At 38.2% G+C, this 17,210-nt stretch overlaps 1 protein-coding gene across 2 annotated transcripts in view; it reads left to right on the top strand.

The window, feature by feature from the left end:
* The window catches only part of Uggt1 (UDP-glucose glycoprotein glucosyltransferase 1), a 125,621-nt gene that overhangs the window by 49,043 nt on the left and 59,368 nt on the right, over positions 1-17,210 (top strand). For both annotated transcript variants that reach the window (XM_042685095.1, XM_042685096.1), the window contains exons 13-18: positions 270-420; positions 4,189-4,308; positions 5,068-5,153; positions 6,434-6,569; positions 11,962-12,093; positions 14,029-14,193. In XM_042685095.1, coding sequence (XP_042541029.1) covers positions 270-420; positions 4,189-4,308; positions 5,068-5,153; positions 6,434-6,569; positions 11,962-12,093; positions 14,029-14,193 — 790 coding nt within the window. The remainder of the gene's footprint in view (positions 1-269; positions 421-4,188; positions 4,309-5,067; positions 5,154-6,433; positions 6,570-11,961; positions 12,094-14,028; positions 14,194-17,210) is intronic.

Consider the following 17,210-nt stretch of genomic DNA (forward strand, 5'->3'; position numbering starts at 1 on the left):
TTTTCTCTGCTGCTGGGGTTTGGCATTGAGTTTGAACTTTGACAATTTTTTCCATAGTGAGGATGTTTTAGTTTTTCTGCTAAATATTGTTAGATTAGTGTGTGTGTGTGTGTGTGTGTGTGTGTGTGTGTGTGTGTGTGTGTGTGTGTGTGTGTGTGTGTGTGTTAGGGAGTGTTATGGATCAAACTCAAGGTCTTACTTATGCCAGGAAGTATTCTACCACCAGACTAATTTTCAAATCTCCACTAACCACTGTTATCCTCCCCCAGTCTGTTTGATATATTGAGGAATGAAGCCCGGGTAATGGAGGGTCTGCACAGACTAGGCATAGAAGGCCTTTCTCTGCATAATATTTTGAAGCTGAACATCCAGCCTTCTGAGGCAGATTATGCAGTAGACATCAGGAGTCCTGCTGTATTGGTGAGTAATGGGTCAGGGGCATTCTGGCCTGGGCATCTTCCTTATAGGTATCTAATTTGTGTTAACATGAAGTAGAATTATCTCTCTCTCCCTTGTTGCCATCAAAGATTTATAACTGCTTATGTGAGTCTATGTGTTTATCATATTTTTGGTTCTTAAAGTTAATAATTATAGCTAATAGTATTGAGAAAACAATTTTTCTAGTGGTTGTACTCCTAGGTTTCAGTTGAGTATCTTGGGAAAGAGTATTTTGTTTGTGTGATTTTTGTGGCAATGTGTATAATTTGAAGCTGCTATTAAAATATAATTTTTAAGTTAATAACCAGGCTAAAAAGGACTTTAAATTTTGTCTGCTGTGTGTTATCTCTGAGCCTTTGTCATCTGTGAAGAGAGTGTGAGGACTAGTACCATCATGGGTGGTCATGGCAAAGATGAGATGGTTGTAGAGTTGATGCGGCCAGCTCACTCTCGGCATCTATCCTTTGGTTTCTAAACCTCACTTATTTTAGAGAAATTTTATTGAGAGAAATAATGTAGACTGTAGGTTATCATCACTTGAGTGATCACTTGGTGATACAACTTTTACACCATTTTCTTTTTTTTGGGAGGGGGGGTGGGGCAGTTCTAGAGTATGATCTCGGGACCTGGCTCTTGCCGTATCACACTGTCACTGCTAAGTCACACCTCCCACCTTTTTTTGCACTGATTATTTTTTTGTAATGTTTATTATTAAGTATTTGTACAAAAGGTTACAATTCCTTGTCAGAATATGAGTAAAGACTTCTCGGACAATGTTGCCCCTTTCTTTGTTCTCCCCAATTTTCCCCCTCTCATACCCACCCACAAGTTCCATAGTTCCTTTTGTTTTTTTTGTGCCAGTTCTGGGGCTTGAACTCTGGGCCTGTGTGCTATCCTTGAGCTTTTGTGCTCAATGCTAGTGCTATACCACTTCTACTACTTTTCTTTTTATTTTTTTTTGGGTCCGGTTGTGGGGCTTGAACTCTGGGCCTGGGTGCTGTCCCTTAGCTCTTCAGCTCAAGGCTAGTGCTCTACCACTTGAGCCACAGCGCTACTTCTGGCTTTTTTTCTTATGTGGTACTGAGGAATCGAACCCAGGGCCTCATGCATGCAAGGCAAGCGCTCTACCACTGAGCCACCTTCCCAGCCCCCCACTTCTACTACTTGAGCCACACATATACTTCCTTTTTTTTAAAGTTAATTGGAGATAAGAGTCTCATGGACTTACCCAGCTGGCTACAAAATGCAGTCCTCAGATCTCAGTCTCCCAAGTAGCTAGGATTACAGGCATGAGCTACTAGTGCCCTACTACAGTTCACTTTTTACATAGTGTACATTAAATACAATGATTGCATTTGCTTACTCATCCTCCATTCCTATGTCCCCTTACTCCAAAACATATTCCTATTTCCTGGTATTTGTTTTGATAAACAGTACTTTAGAAGAGTTACAAAGTATACCCTACTTTGGTCAGTTTGTGTATAAATGGATTGAGCCTTGTATATGTTATCATGCCTAGTTGTCTTTTAGATATATAGTTTCCACATATGAGAGAAAATGTGTACCATTTGTCTTTCTGAGCTTACTTCACTTGGCACTGATTACTTTTGAGATAGGGTCTCTACCTAAGCTGACATGTACCTGGTTAGCATCTATTTTAGGCTTCCTGTTGTAACTAGGGTAACAGGAGCATGTTACTGGACCCTGATCTGGATTGAGATATATTATGAACTTTTTTTTTTTTCTTGGTCTTGTCTTAAACCACAATCAATCTCAGCTTCCCAAGTAGCTAGGATTACAGGTATGAGCCACCAGAGCCCAGCCTGTTACACATTTTGGTAAATAGTGTTGTTGTTGTTTTTTTTTCTGCTAAAATAGTTTTATGTATACAGATTAACGGGAATGGATAAGTATGACATATTTCTACATTCACAGGTTTAGAAACCACATGTCCCATCACCATTCTTACTAAAAAATCATTTTGTGTCAAGTCTGTTTTTTTTCTGGGAAAAGAAATGTTTTAGCTGAAGCCTTCTTTATATTCCTTACCAGTTAGTTACACCTCCTCCCCTGCAAGTCATACCTCTGGGAGTTGGTACACATTGCTCCATCACTTATTATTTCCTGTTAAATATTTTAAATAGTTAGATAGTCTAGAGGTCTATTGGTATCCCACATCAATTTCTTTTCATATTCAACAAACGATGACCACCACGATGATGCCAATCCCTACATTCTCTTCCATTTTGTTTAGTTTTGGTTTGTGTTCTTGAAATGTCTCATTCTGTAGCTCCAGCTGGACTTGCCCTCAAGATCCTCCCAATATAGCCTCTTGAATGCTGGCACTGCAGGCATGCATCACTTCTTTCATTCTCTTTACAAGTGTCAGTGACTTAGGGATCATAGGTAATTATTTGCAATAGCCTTTTAAATAATGCTCTTAACTAAGAATATGTATTTTAAGAGTTTTAAATTATGCATGTTGTCACAAAATCATGTAAGACCTTTTCTTTTTATTCAACAGAATTTTAAAGATTTTGTAGGTTGATACCTACAGATAGGTTATTATATATAATATTTCACTTTTTTAAGAGAAAATCCTTTGTACTTTCATAGCATAAAATTTAAAATGTATAGAAGGTATATAGTGAAAAAAATCTCCTTAGTTATCACTTTTCTCCCTAAAGGTGACAATCATTAACAATTAATTAGGATTGGGTGTTGTGATGGACTCAGGAGGATCCTTAAGTTTGAGGTCAGACTTGTTTTAAAGAAATACAACATATGGACCTGAGTGCCTCACAACTGTAATCCAAGTGATTTAGGATTACTTCTATCTCAGGAGGCAGAGATCTGAGGATTACTGTTTGAAGCCAGCCCAGGCACAAAAGTCCATGAAATTCTTTTTTGTTGTTGTTGTTCAGAGACTGAAGCTAGAACTTGGTACGTGACACTTTTGCTCATTGGCTAGTCCTCTACCAGTTGATATATACCTTCCATCCCCAAGATTCTTATCTCTAATTAACTACCAAAAGGCCAGAAGTGGAGCTTTGGCTCAAGTTGAAGAATGCTAACCTTGAGCAAAAATGGCTCAGGGACAGTACCTAGGCCCCAAGTTTAAGCCCCAGGATCAGCACAAAAAAAAAACAAAACAAAAACAGAAAAAACACTTGGGTATCCTTCTAGAAATACTAGACATATACCTAAGTAAGGAAATCTACTTATAGACATATGATAGGATCATGCTGTTTATCCATTCTTTCTATAGATACTACATTGTTTCTGTGCATGTTTGTGTGTGCACGCATGCTAGTCCTAAGGCTTGCACCTAGGGCCTAAGTGCTGCCCCTGAGATTTTTTTTTTTGCTCAAGGCTAATGTTATACCACTCAAGCCACAGCAGTACTTCTGTTTTTGTTTTGTTTTGTTCTGTTTGTGGTTAACTGGAGATAAGAGTCTTACATGGATTTTTCTGCCATGGCTGGCTTTGATCTGTGATCCTCAGCTCTTGCTCTCCCAAGTAGCTATGTGTTATAGACATGAGCCACAGATGCCCAGCTGATATTTTTGATCCTATTCCTTTTTGGTTTTCTTGACTTTGAATAACTTTACCTATTCTGTGGTTTGAGTAACCAAAATCTGTTATTCCATTTATGATTCTTAAAATAAAGTCTTACTGTTTTATTAACTTCATGTTTCATTAACTGGTGATAAATGTGTGTATGTGCCATGTTACATTACTCTTTTCTAGTGGGTCAACAACTTGGAGACTGATAGCAGATATAATGCATGGCCTTCTAGTCTACAAGAATTGCTTCGACCCACTTTTCCTGGTGTTATCCGACAGATCCGAAAAAACTTGCACAACATGGTAAGGAAACCCTTATTCTCTCTGCTCACAGGTGTCCTCCCTTGTTCTCTCCTGCGTTGTTGTGTATAGAGGGTTTGCTTCTCTCTTTTAGTGACTACTCTCTCACCATCCCCACTGTCACCCCAAGTTGCACTCCTGCTCACATGGGAGCCTTGGAATGAGTTGTTTTCTTTAGGGAAGTGAGGTAGCAGTGTTCAGCCACTCTTACATAGCCATCTGGAATTCCAAGGTTTAGACTATGTCTTTGTAGGTTTTTCAGTTTTGTATTTTAAAACTTTTATTTCTTTAGAGCAGTTTTATGCTCATAGTAGTGTTATGTAAATTTTAACAGTTCTTTTTTTACTCAGAAGGTTCATATTACTACTGTTTTTTTTTGTTTGTTTGTTTGTATAAGTTGCTTAGAACATAGTGAGGGCTTAATACATAATGGCTGTTACTGTGGTCTGAGAAGTAAGAAGTGAGTATATAAAAGGAAGAGTCTATTTTCTAGAGAGTTGATAAAACTTGGTTTTTGTTTTTTGTAGTAGAGTAGGTGCCGGCAATCTGGATCATGATTCATGTGCTAACAGGAGAAATCCATAAGAAAATCATCTTGCCTTCCACTACCACATTCTTTGAATGCAGAGGGAGGCATTGGCTGATTTCACAACTCTTATGTAGAAAATGGTTGGTTTAATGTACAATACTAATGATATTTTTGTTGTCCTAGGAATATTAGAATAAATGTGCTTCATGGTTCTTGTCTCTTTCCCCCAACAGGTTTTCATAGTTGATCCTGCACATGAGAGCACATCTGAGTTGATGAACACAGCTGAGATGTTCCTTAGTAATCACATCCCACTAAGGTACCACTGCTGTTGACTTGATTGTATAGTTATTGAGGCTGAAGTTTTGTTTTTGATTTGTTTTTGATAGTACAACTTATAGGGTAATTGTATGGTAATGCTTGGGCTGCTAAGGCCTAGATGTTATAAAATGTTGTATGATCTTTTGTAGCTACAGACAGACACATTGATGCTGGCGTTTGCCATATCTACCAACAGAGCTCTCTGTAGCTAGATTTTCACTATTGGTTTTGGTGGATACTGTTTGTAAGTTGTTAAAGATTTGTATTAAGATATTTATATTTATATTCTGGAATAATTCTTATAATTTTTAAAATTAGAAATCAAGGGCTGGGAAGGTGGCTCAGTGGTAGAGCGCTTGCCTTTCATGCCCTGGGTTCGATTTCTCAGCACCACATAAGCAAAAAGAAAAAAGCCGGAAGTGGTGCTGTGGCTCAAGTGGTAGAGCGCTAGCCTTGAGCTGAAGAGCTGAGGGATAGCGCCCAGGCCCAGAGTTCAGGCCCCACGACTGGAACAAAAAAAAAAAAAATTAGAAATCAAGAAAATAAAGGGGAAAAGAACACTAATGGATAAACATTACCATGTGTACCCTGCACTGAGCTAAGTGCTGTGAATGAGCACATATAAGTCACATTTCCTACTTTCTTAGATGGAATCTTCTCCAGTAGTTTTAAGAAGATCTCGTACTGAGTACCTTATCAGAGAAACCAAAAACTACAGACTGAGATATTTAGGAAGCATAATTTTCAAGTACAAGTGTTCTTACTTTGGCATGTCTTTGTAGATATGTAATGGTATCTCCGGTTTATTCCTTTACTTTAAAATTTTAAATTACTTTAAACTTTGTTGTTTTTTTTTTTGTTATAAGACAATCACATTTTTTATATCACTTTACTTATAATTCTGATATTGCTTTTGTTAAATTCAGTCCCACCTTTTCCCTTTATTTTTTATAGTCTACAAATTCTCATCTCTTAATTTTTGTTTAAAAAAAGAACAAAATTACTATGTAAAACAATAACAACACCCTTGTTTTCTTGAGTCTGAAATAGCTGGCTTTAATGACAGAAAAGCCTAAAGGATAATGAGAGCCTACCCGTACTCTGTAAATGATGTATGTATACCTTGGCCAAACATGTTAGAATAGGATGGGAACTGTGCTCTTCACTTGGGATAGTTATTTTTTTATCAGTTAAAATACCTGAGGAGACCACAGGAATAATATCCCTTTGGCTGCTGACATTCTTTGAGATGTTGATTTCTCTTTATCCCTTCTACAGAATTGGTTTTATCTTTGTGGTTGATGACTCTGAAGATGTTGATGGGATGCAAGATGCTGGAGTGGCTGTTCTTAGAGCGTATAATTACATTGTCCAAGAAAAGGATTGCTATCATGCTTTCCAGACTCTAGCACATGTAGGTTTTTATTCAGAATGGCAAATAACTTTTTAGCTTAACTCCGTCTAGAACACAATATGTGGTAAGAGGATTCTATATTTCTGGTAAGGAGAAAAGTTAAAAGAAGTTATTCATATAAGCTCTTAAGTGTTGTAAATTTCAGGGATTACTTTTACTTTTCTTTAATTGTGAAAATACTGTACAGAGGGGTTACAATTACATGAGCAAGGTAATGAGTAAATTTCTTATCAACCATTGTTGCCTCCTCTTTTGTTTCCCTTCTCATCCCTTCCCATTCCCTCCCACCCCCCCACCACGCCAAAGTTGTAAAGTTCGTTTTTCGACATAATGTCTTGTACACTTCATTGTTGCAGTGGGTCCACCTGTATCCCTATTTAAACAATTTGTTTTTTCCCTTCCCCTCCACAAATTATACCAACATCAAATACAGTGAAAACGGGTTATACCGTGGGGGAGGGACATACAAAGCAACAAAGAAATCATCTTATAAATATGTTAGAAACAATAGCAAGAAAGAAAAACCATTTGATTCCTTACCTTGGGGTTCATTTCACCTAACATCAACTTATCTGACCGTTTCTGCCTGTCTCAAACCTATATTGTTTATTCCAAATAAGGGAAACCATGGGACCTATGTTTCTTTGGGCTTGGTTTACTTCACTTAAATCTGGGTTGGTTCTATATCTTAGCTATGGTAAATAATGCTGCAAAAAACATAGTTGTGCTGGTAGCTTTCATATGGTCTTGTTTATGATCATTTGGGTAAATACCCCAAAGTGGGATTGCTGGGTCATAGGGGAGCTCTATGTGTCTTTTGAGGAACCTCCATACTACTTTCTAAAGTGGTTGAACAAGTTTACACTCCCACCAACAATGCAGTAAGGTTCCCTTCTGTCCACATCCCCTCCAGCATCTGTTGTTATTAGAGTTCTTGATTATAGCCATTCTAACTGGGGTGAGGTGGTATCTCAGTGTTTTGATGTGCTTTTCCTTTATGGCTAGGGAGGTTGAGCATTTCTTCATGTGTCTATTGGCCATCCTTCCAGGACCAATGGAATAGAATAAAAAACCCAGAAATGAACCCAGAGATCTATAGCCATCTAATTTTCGACAAGGGATTTAAAAAAAATAGAATGGAAGAAAGACAGCCTCTTAAGTAAATGGTGCTGGCAAAATTAGTTAATCACTTGTAGAAAACTAAAGCTAGATCCTTATATATCACCCTGCATCAGAATCAACTCCAAATGGATCAAAGACCTCAGAGTCAAAGCAGATATCCTGAAAACATTACAGGACAGAATAGGAGAAACCCTAGGTTTCCTTGGCACAGGCCAAAATTTTCTTAATAGAGACCCAGAAACACAACAAATCAAAGAAAAGTTGGACAAATGGGATTGCATGAAATTGCAGAGCTTCTGCATGGCAAAGGACATAGATAGCTAGCAAGATCAATAGAAAGCCCACAGATTGGGAGAAGATCTTCACTAGCCATACAACGGACAAGGGTCTCATATCTAAAATATACCTTGAAATAAAAAAATTAAATCCCTCAACAACAAATCTTCAGAGAAACAACTGCCCAATAAATAAGTGAGCTAAAGACTTAAAGAGAAACTTCTCTGAAGAGAAAAGAAGGATAGCCAATAGACACATGAAGAAATGCTCAACCTCCCTAGCCATAAAAGAAATGCAGATTAAAACAACATTGAGCTAGCACCTCACCCCAGTTAGAATGGCTAAAATCAAGAACTCTAAAAACAACAGATGCTGGAGGGGATGTGGACAGAAGGGAACCTCACTGCATTGTTGGTGGGAGTGTAAATTTGTTCAACCACTTTGGAAAGCAGTATGGAGGTTCCTCAAAAGACTCCACATAGAGCTCCCCATGACCCAGCAATCCCACTTTTGGGCATTTACCCAAATGATCACAAACAAGACCACACTAAAGCTACCAGCATGACTATGTTTATTGCAGCATTATTTACTACAGCTAAGGTATGGAACCAACCCAGATGCCCCTCAGTAGATGAATGGATCAAGAAGATGTGGTATATATACACAATGGAATTCTATGCCTCCATCAGAAAGAATGACATTGCCCCATTTGTTAGGAAATGAAGTAAGCCAGGCCCAAAGAAACATAGGTCCCATGGTTTCCCTTATTTGCAATATCTAGTATATGTCTGAGTCAAGCAGAAAAGGTCAGATAAGGTGATGTTAGGGAAATGAACCTTAAGATATGTATTTTAAATGTTTTTTTTCTTTCATGTGATTGCTTCTAACACATTTATATAAGATTATTTCTTTGTTGCTTTGTATATTCCTCCCCCACAGTATAACCCCTGCTTTCACTGTATTTGATGTTGGTATAATTTGTGGAGGGGAAAGGGAAAAACAAATCGTTTAAATAGGGATAGAGGTGGACCCATTGCAACAATGAGATGTATAAGTTGTTATGTTGAAAACAAACTTTGGTGCGGAGGGGGGGGGGGGGGACGGCCAGGAAGGGATGGGAAGGGGAAACAAATCAGGAGGCTACAATGCTTGATAAGAAATGTACTCATTATCTTTCCCATGTAATTGTAACCCCTCTGAACAGTATTTTCACAATAAAAATATAAATAAAAATAAAAAATATAGAAAGCCCATGGATTGGGAGAAGATCTTCACTAGCCATACAACGGACAAGGGTCTCATATCTAAAATATACTTGGAACTCAAAAAATTAAATCCCCCAGCAAGAAATCCTCATAGAAACACATCCCCAATAAATAAGTGGGCTAAAGACTTAAAGAGATACTTTTACATTTTAACTAACAATGGTTTCAGCTAAGATAAGATTCCTTAGATGCCAGATGAGAATATTAAGTTATACTTTTTCCCCTTTGTGGTTTGAAATTATTACTTAATACCTTTTGATGAATAGGATATTCTCCATTTTAAAAGCACTTATTTTTCATTCCTCTCTCAGAATTTCTAATGATATTTTAAAATTAGGGCTTAGTTTGTTATTCATATCATGAAATCCTCTAATTTTTTTTTTTGGTGCTAATCCTGGGCTTGAACTCAAGGCCTGGGCACTGTCTCTGAGCTTTTTTGCTCAAGACTTGCACTCTACCACTTGAGCCATAGCTCTATTTCCAGCTTTTTTGATGGTTAATTGGAAATAAGAGTCTCATGAACTTTCTTGCTTTGACTGGCTTCATACTTCAGATCTCAGCCTCCTGAGTAGTTAAGGATTACAGGTGTAAGCCATGGCACCCAGCTATAAAATCCTTTTCGACAGTTTTATTTCCCCATTTTTATTGTGAGTTTTGAAATGCCCTGATTTGTGCACATGTATAAGACATTTACATATTCCAGTTCAAAGAATTATGTTTTCTTGTTTTTTCTATTTTTGAATGTAAACAATTTTATAAATGCAATTTATAAAGTCAAGCAATTGATTTTTACCACTTTTGCCCATTAAGAGGATGTTAGTCTGATTTATTATTTGTTGTTTATGGTTTAGAAATTCATTTGGCAGGGGCTGGGAAAGTGGCTCAGTGGTAGAGTGCTTGCCTCTTGCCTGCATGTGGCCCTGGAGTCGATTCCTCAGCACTACAGAAGCAGAAAAAAAAAACGCCAAAAGTGGCGCTGTGGCTCAAGTGGTAGAACGCTAACCTTGAGCTGAAGAGCTGAGGGACAGCACCCAGGCCCAGAGTTCAGGCCCACAACCGGACCCCCCTCCCCCCAAAAAAAAATCATTTGGCACACTTTTTATTCATTTATTTATTTGGCAAATATTTATTAAAGGTCTGCCATGTATAACTCTGGTACTGGCTATAGTTTCTACAAAGGAAATATCCCCCTTATCCTCAAAAACATCACACCCATGTGGGAGCACATCTGAATAGGTGGTGTCACAGAGTATGGAGAACACTTCTGTCTGGGTAGCCTGAAGCCTTCAGTCTTCCTTGGGTGAGCAGAGGTGTTATTTTTGTGGTAGCAGTTGTCCCCACTGAGTTTAGCAGGAAACATGGGACTCAGCTTCACAGGCTATGAATCAAAGGTGATGAAACCCAGCTAGTACAGGATGAACAGGAGATTATGTAGAGGAGGAAGCTAGTCTACAGGGCTTTTAGGCTAAGGAGCAGTGGTGCACAGTACATCAGGCAAACTCTTGTGAGAGGCCTGAGGAAGGGCAGAGGTGAGCTGTTGTATAATCTCCATGAGAAATGATGGGAAGTTAGTAAGGCTATGGAGAATGAAATAGAAAAGGAAGTCACCCAGCATAATAAGTAGTTTAAAGTACTCTCTTTAAAGTTTTGTTTTTCTTTTGGATATGTATATGAAAGAAAAGAATGCAAATTTTCACTTAATTTGTTGAATTTTTATTACAAAAGTAACATTTTTTTAATCCAACAATTTACTACCCATTTACTATATGTCTCACATCTTTCTCTCTTCCCTGATCTTCCCTAAAGGTAGAATTGCTAAAGGGTTACCTTGAATCCTTGAGATGTTGAAGTATACACATACACAGTTCTCTTTTGTTTTTGATCTGTTTTGTGGAACAGAGATTATGCCATTCATACTTTACAGCACTGCTTGCCCGAAATATCATAGACATGAGTTATTTTGTTTTTTGTTGTGCTGTGTTTTAGTTGGTTTTTGACGCAGTGTCTTGTTATATAGTCCACGCTGGCCTGCCTCATCTTCCTAGTGCTGGGATTACAGATGTATACCACTATATTCAGATTCAGATTTTTTTTTTTGTGCATTCTTTTCATTTGACATTTAATATGACTGCTTAGATTATTTTAAGAAATATTTCCAACCTAAACCATCTTTTTTTTTCTATTTTATTTTATTTTTTTGTTGATTATTTTTATTTATTTATTTATTTTGGGTCCGGTCGTGGGGCCTGAACTCAGGGCCTGGGCACTGTCCCTCAGCTCTTCAGCTCAAGGCTAGCACTCTACCACTTGAGCCACAGCACCACTTCCGGCTTTTTTTTTTCTGCTTATGTGGTGGGGAATCGAACCCAGGGCCTTAAGCATACAAGGCGAGCACTCTACCACTGAGCCACCTTTCCAGCCCTGATTAATTTTTTTATTGTGAAAATACCATGTAGAGGGCTTACAATTACATGGACAATAATGAGTACATTTCTTATCATACATTGTTGCCTCCTCCTTTGTTTCCCCTTCCCATCCCTTCCCTTCTCCTCCCCCCTCCCCCAAACCATCTTAATGAAGTATAATGTAATGGAATTGTTGCTGTTTTGCTCAATTTCCCTTTAAAGAACAATAGTCATATTTTCCCTCTAGGCTCAGAAATCTTTCTTAATAAACTTTGAAATTTGGATTTAAAAGTGTAGTTTATTACCTGTTTTTTCTTTCTTCAGATCTATAATAAAGTGAGAACTGGAGAAAAAGTAAAGGTTGAACATGTGGTCAGTGTCCTGGAGAAGAAATATCCATATGTAGAAGTTAACAGCATTTTGGGAATTGATTCTGCTTATGATCAGAATCGGAAGGTAAACAGTTCTTTGATTCTTTTCAGTTGATTGCAGCATTGCACTGTCCTTCAGCTTTTACCCTTGTAGTGTAGCAGTGTTCTAACAATGGTGGTGGTAATAATTTCTCTGTTTCTCTCTGTCTCTGTCTCTCTGTCTCTGTCTCTCTCTGTCTCTGTCTCTCTGTCTCTGTCCCTCTCTCTCTCTCTCTCTCTCTCTCTCTCTCTCTCTCTCTCTCTCTCATGTGTGTCTCTGTTCTCTGTGTGTGTCTGTGTGTGTGTCTGTGTGTCTGTGTGTGTTGGGTCCTGGGGCTTGAACTCAGGGCTTAGATGCTGTCCCTGAGATTTTTGTTATCAAGGCTAAAACTCTACCACTTGAGCCACTGCTTTACTTCTGGGTTTTTGGTGGTTTTAATTGGACATAAGAGTTTCATGAACTTTTCTGCCCACACTGGCTTCATATTACCATTCTCAGATCTCAGCCTCCTGGATAGCTAGGATCATAGGCATGAGCCACAGTGCCAGTCCAGATCTTTTTTAATGTTTTAAGAAAATGATGGGAAGGTCAGTTTTTTAAAGTTATCACTGTGTGTGTGTGTGTGTGTGTGTGTGTGTGTGTGTGTGTGTGTGTGTGTGTGTGTGTGAGAGAGAGAGAGAGAGAGAGAGAGAGAGAGAGAGAGACAGACAGACAGACAGACAGACCATGCATGAGTGCCAGTATTAGGACTTGAACTCAGGGCCTGAGCCCTGTTCTTTAGCTTTTTCACTCAAGTTTGATGCTCTACCACTTTGACTACATCTCTTCTAGGTTTTTACTGGTTAATTGGAGATAAGAGTCTCATGGGCTTTCCTGCCTGGGCTGATTTCAAACCTTTATTCTCAGATCCCAGCTTAAGTAGTTAGGGTTATAGGTGTGAACACCAGCACTTGACAGAGTAGCAAAGTATAAAAATAAGGATTTGCAATGGGAAATTGAATTTTGTTTTTTCTTGGGTTTGGTTTGGGTTTTTTGAGCTAGTCCTAAGGCTTGAATTCAGGGTCTGGGTGATGTCCCTGAGCTTTTTTGCTCAAGGCTATGTTTTAGCACTTGAGCCACAGCTCCACTTTTGTCTGTTAGGTGGTTAATTGGAGGTAGGCATCTCATGGAGTTTTCTGTCTGGACTCCCTCTGAACCACAATCCACAGATCTCAGCCTCCTGAAGAGTTAGGATTACAGGTGTGAGCCAGCATCTGGCTGGAAATTAATTTTTGTGTATTTAGTTTTTTTCTTTTGAGACATTTAATATAGTAAGAAACCATTATTGCAAGGAAGAACAAATTGATCAATTTATTGAAAATATATATTAGGACAAGAATGAAGAAAAATTTCTTTTAATTCATTTAAAGCATATTAAGCACCTGCTCTGTTCCTGAACAACATCCTCAGTACCCTCTCATTCTTCTATAGATGTCTGTCTTATACTCAGTTTAACATTTTAGTGTTTTTCAGTCATCCAATTCATTCTTGTAGTCAGAACAACCTTTTAATACTCATAGTTTTTTCATTTTCATAATATTAAGTTATTTAATGAAAACAATTGTATTTGTGTTACGATTCTTGCCTTAGGAGCTAATACAACTGATTCCTGTATGTAGCTAAGAAGAACAAAAATAAGTGAGTTTTTTAGAGAGCCACTTATCAGTTCAACATGCTGTTCTGTTGTACAGTGCTGACCATAATATGTGTATTTTGTTTAATACATATCTATTCCCTTATTTAAAGTTTAAATTCCCTAATTCAATCTTGGATTTCCACTAACTATGATACCTCTTTCTGAAAAAGAAGTATCTTTAGGTATTTCTTCGTTAAGGTATTTTTATTGTTGTTGTTGTAAGGCATGTAAACAAAAACACACTTTGTTCCACTTCTATCAGAAGGGGCAAAAATGTTCTGTTTTTGTGTTTTACTGTGTTCTAGGAAGCAAAAGGCTACTATGAGCAAACTGGTGTCGGTCCACTGCCTGTGATTCTCTTCAATGGAATGCCCTTTGAAAAGGAACAGCTAGATCCTGATGAATTGGAAACGATTACAATGCACAAAATTTTGGAAACTACTACTTTCTTCCAAAGAGCAGTATACTTGGTGAGTAGCATTCCCAGGTTGACTTTGAAAGAGTAGTTTGCTTTTATTTTTGTAGCTTCTGACGTAGGTAGTAATTTTTTTCTTTTTTGAATATATTTATTATTTTTAAGTAATTGTACAAAGGAGTTAGCATTCAACAGAACAGTTTTTTTTTTTTTTTTTTATTGTAAAGCTACTATACAGAGGGTTACAGTTACATGAGTGAGGTTATGAGTACACTTCCTCTTGAACATTGTTACCCCCTCCATTGTTTTCCCCTACCATCCCCTCCCTCCCTCCCTTCCCCGAGGTTCTTTTTTTTTTTTTTTTTGATTGTGATTAAATGATTACATAATTTCAAAGTCACAAGTTCATTCTAACTTCCCTGGAGCAAATTGTCTACCACAGTCTGTAATATATAACAGTGTTCACATGTTATATACCATATTTGTGATCAGCAGCATGAGGATATTTAGTAGTGGTTCAACCAGATGAGCGGGAGTTCTTTGTTTCTTAAGTCCTGTTAGTTTTGTCGTATCACCTAGCCTTTTGGATTTAGCATCCACTTATGAGGGAGACCATGTACCGTTTGTCTCTTCGTTCTTGGCTTACCTCGCTCAACATGATTCCTTCTAGCTCCATCCATTTCCCTGCAAATGCCATTATTTTGTCATTTCTAATGGCTGCATAATATTCCATTGTGTATAGATACCACAATTTTTGGATCCATTCATCTGTGGTGGGGCACCTAGGTTGTTTCCATATCCTAGCTATTGCGAACAGTGCTGCAATAAACATGGAGGTGCACGTGTCCTTGTATATTGGTTCCTGTTGTTCAGGGTAGATGCCTAGAAGTGGTATGACTGGGTCGTAAGGGAGGTCAATCTTTAGCTTTCTAAGGACCCTCCAGACTGCTTTCCAAAGTGGTTGTATAAGTGTACATTCCCACCAGCAGTGTAATAGGGTTCCTCTTTCTCCACATCCCCTCCAGCATTTGTCGTTGGCTGATTTGTGGATGTGGGACATTCTGACTGGGGTAAGGTGGTATCTCAGGGTTGTCTTTATTTGCATTTCCTTCACCACCAGGGATGATGAACATTTCCTCATGTGTTTCTTTGCCATTTTTATTTCTTCATTTGAGAAGTCCCTCTTTAGTTCCCTTGCCCATTTAGTAATTGGTTTGTTAGGTTTGGGAGGGATTAGTTTCTTGAGTTCCCTGTATATACAGGATGTTAACCCCTTGTCTGATATATTGCTGGTAAATATTTTTTCCCAATTAGTTGGTTGTCTTTCTAGCTTAGTTGCTATAGATTTAGCTGTGCAGAAGCTTTTTATTTTAAGGTAGTCCCATTTGTCGAGTCTCTCTCCAACTTGTTGTGACCCTGGGACTCTGTTCAGGAAGTTCCTTCCTGTGCCTATTAGTTCAAGTGTCTCTCCTACTCTGTCCTGCAGTAGTTTCAGAGATTCAGGTTTAATGTTAAGGTCTTTAATCCATTTTGAGTTGATGTTGGTGCATGGTGATAGGCTGGGGTCCACTTTTAGTTTTCTGCATGTGGCTGCCCAGTTTTCCCAGCACCAGCGGTTGAAGAGGCTGTGTTTCTTCCATTGTATGTCTTTGGCTCCTTTGTCGAATATCAGCTGGCTGTAGGCCTGTGGATTTATATCTGGATCTTCTATTCTGTTCCATTGGTCTTCGGGTCTGTTTTTGTGCCAGTACCATGCTGTCTTTGTGATTATAGCTCTGTAGTAGAGTTTGAAGTTCGGCATGGATAGCCCTCCCATATTGTCTTTATCCCCTAGAATTGTTTTGGCTATTCTAGGTCTTTTGTTGTTCCATATAAATTTTTGGACTGTTTTCTGTATTTCAGTGATGTACGTCATTGGGATTTTAATAGGAATTGCATTGAATTTGTATATTAGTTTTGGAAGTATCACCATCTTTACTATATTAAGTCGGCCTATCCAGGAGCATGGGAGGTCTTTCCATTTCCTAGTGTCTTCTGCAATTTCTTTCTTTAACTTTTTATAGTTCTCATTAAATAGTTCTTTTACATCTTTGGTTAGGTTAATTCCTAAATATTTTATTTTTTGGGAGGTTATTGTGAATGGGGTTGCTCCCTTTATTTCCCTCTCTTCCTGTGCGTTATCAGTGTATAGGAAGGCAACTGATTTTTGTGGGTTTATTTTGTATCCTGCTATTTTGCCGAAGTGACTTATGATTTCTAAAAGTTTGGGGATGGAGTTTTTGGGATCGTGGAGGTATAGTATCATGTCGTCTTCAAAAAGGGATAGTTTCACTTCTTCTTTCCCTATGCGGATCCCTTTAATGTCTTTTTCTTGCCTTATTGCCCTGGCTAAGGGTTCTAGGACTATGTTGAAGAGGAGTGGAGACAGTGGACATCCTTGCCTTGTTCCTGTTTTTAGGAGGATTGGTTGTAGCTTTTCCCCATTAAGTATAATATTGGCTATTGGTCTGTCATAAATGGCTTTTATTGTTTTTAGAAATGTTCCTTCTATTCCTATTTTCTCCAGAGCTTTTAGCATGAATGAATGTTGAATTTTATCAAAGGCCTTTTCTGCATCTGTGGCGATAATCATGTGATTCTTGACCTTGGCTCTGTTGATATGCTGGATTACATTTATTGACTTACGTATGTTAAACCATCCCTGTGTCTCTGGGATGAAGCCTACCTGATCATAGTGTATTATTTTTTTTATGTGTTTCTGGATTCTGTTAGCTAGAATCTTGTTAAGGATCTTTGCATCTGTGTTCATCAAGGAGATTGGCCTGTATTTCTCCTTTTTGGTTGGGTCTTTGCCTGGTTTGGGGATGAGTGTGATATTGGCTTCGTAGAATGAGTTTGGGATAGCTCCCTCCTTCTCTGTTTCTCTGAAGAGCTTGAGGAGTATGGGTATTAGTTCTTCTTTAAAGGTCTTATAGAATTCTGCTGTGAATCCATCTGGTCCTGGGCTTTTTTTTGTTGGAAGACTTTTGATAGCTTCCTGTATCTCATTATAGGATATTGGCTTATTTAATT

The sequence above is a fragment of the Dipodomys spectabilis genome, unplaced genomic scaffold (genome assembly GCF_019054845.1).
Source record: "Dipodomys spectabilis isolate Male_0828 unplaced genomic scaffold, ASM1905484v1 ptg000094l, whole genome shotgun sequence".
Lineage (NCBI taxonomy): Eukaryota > Metazoa > Chordata > Mammalia > Rodentia > Heteromyidae > Dipodomys > Dipodomys spectabilis.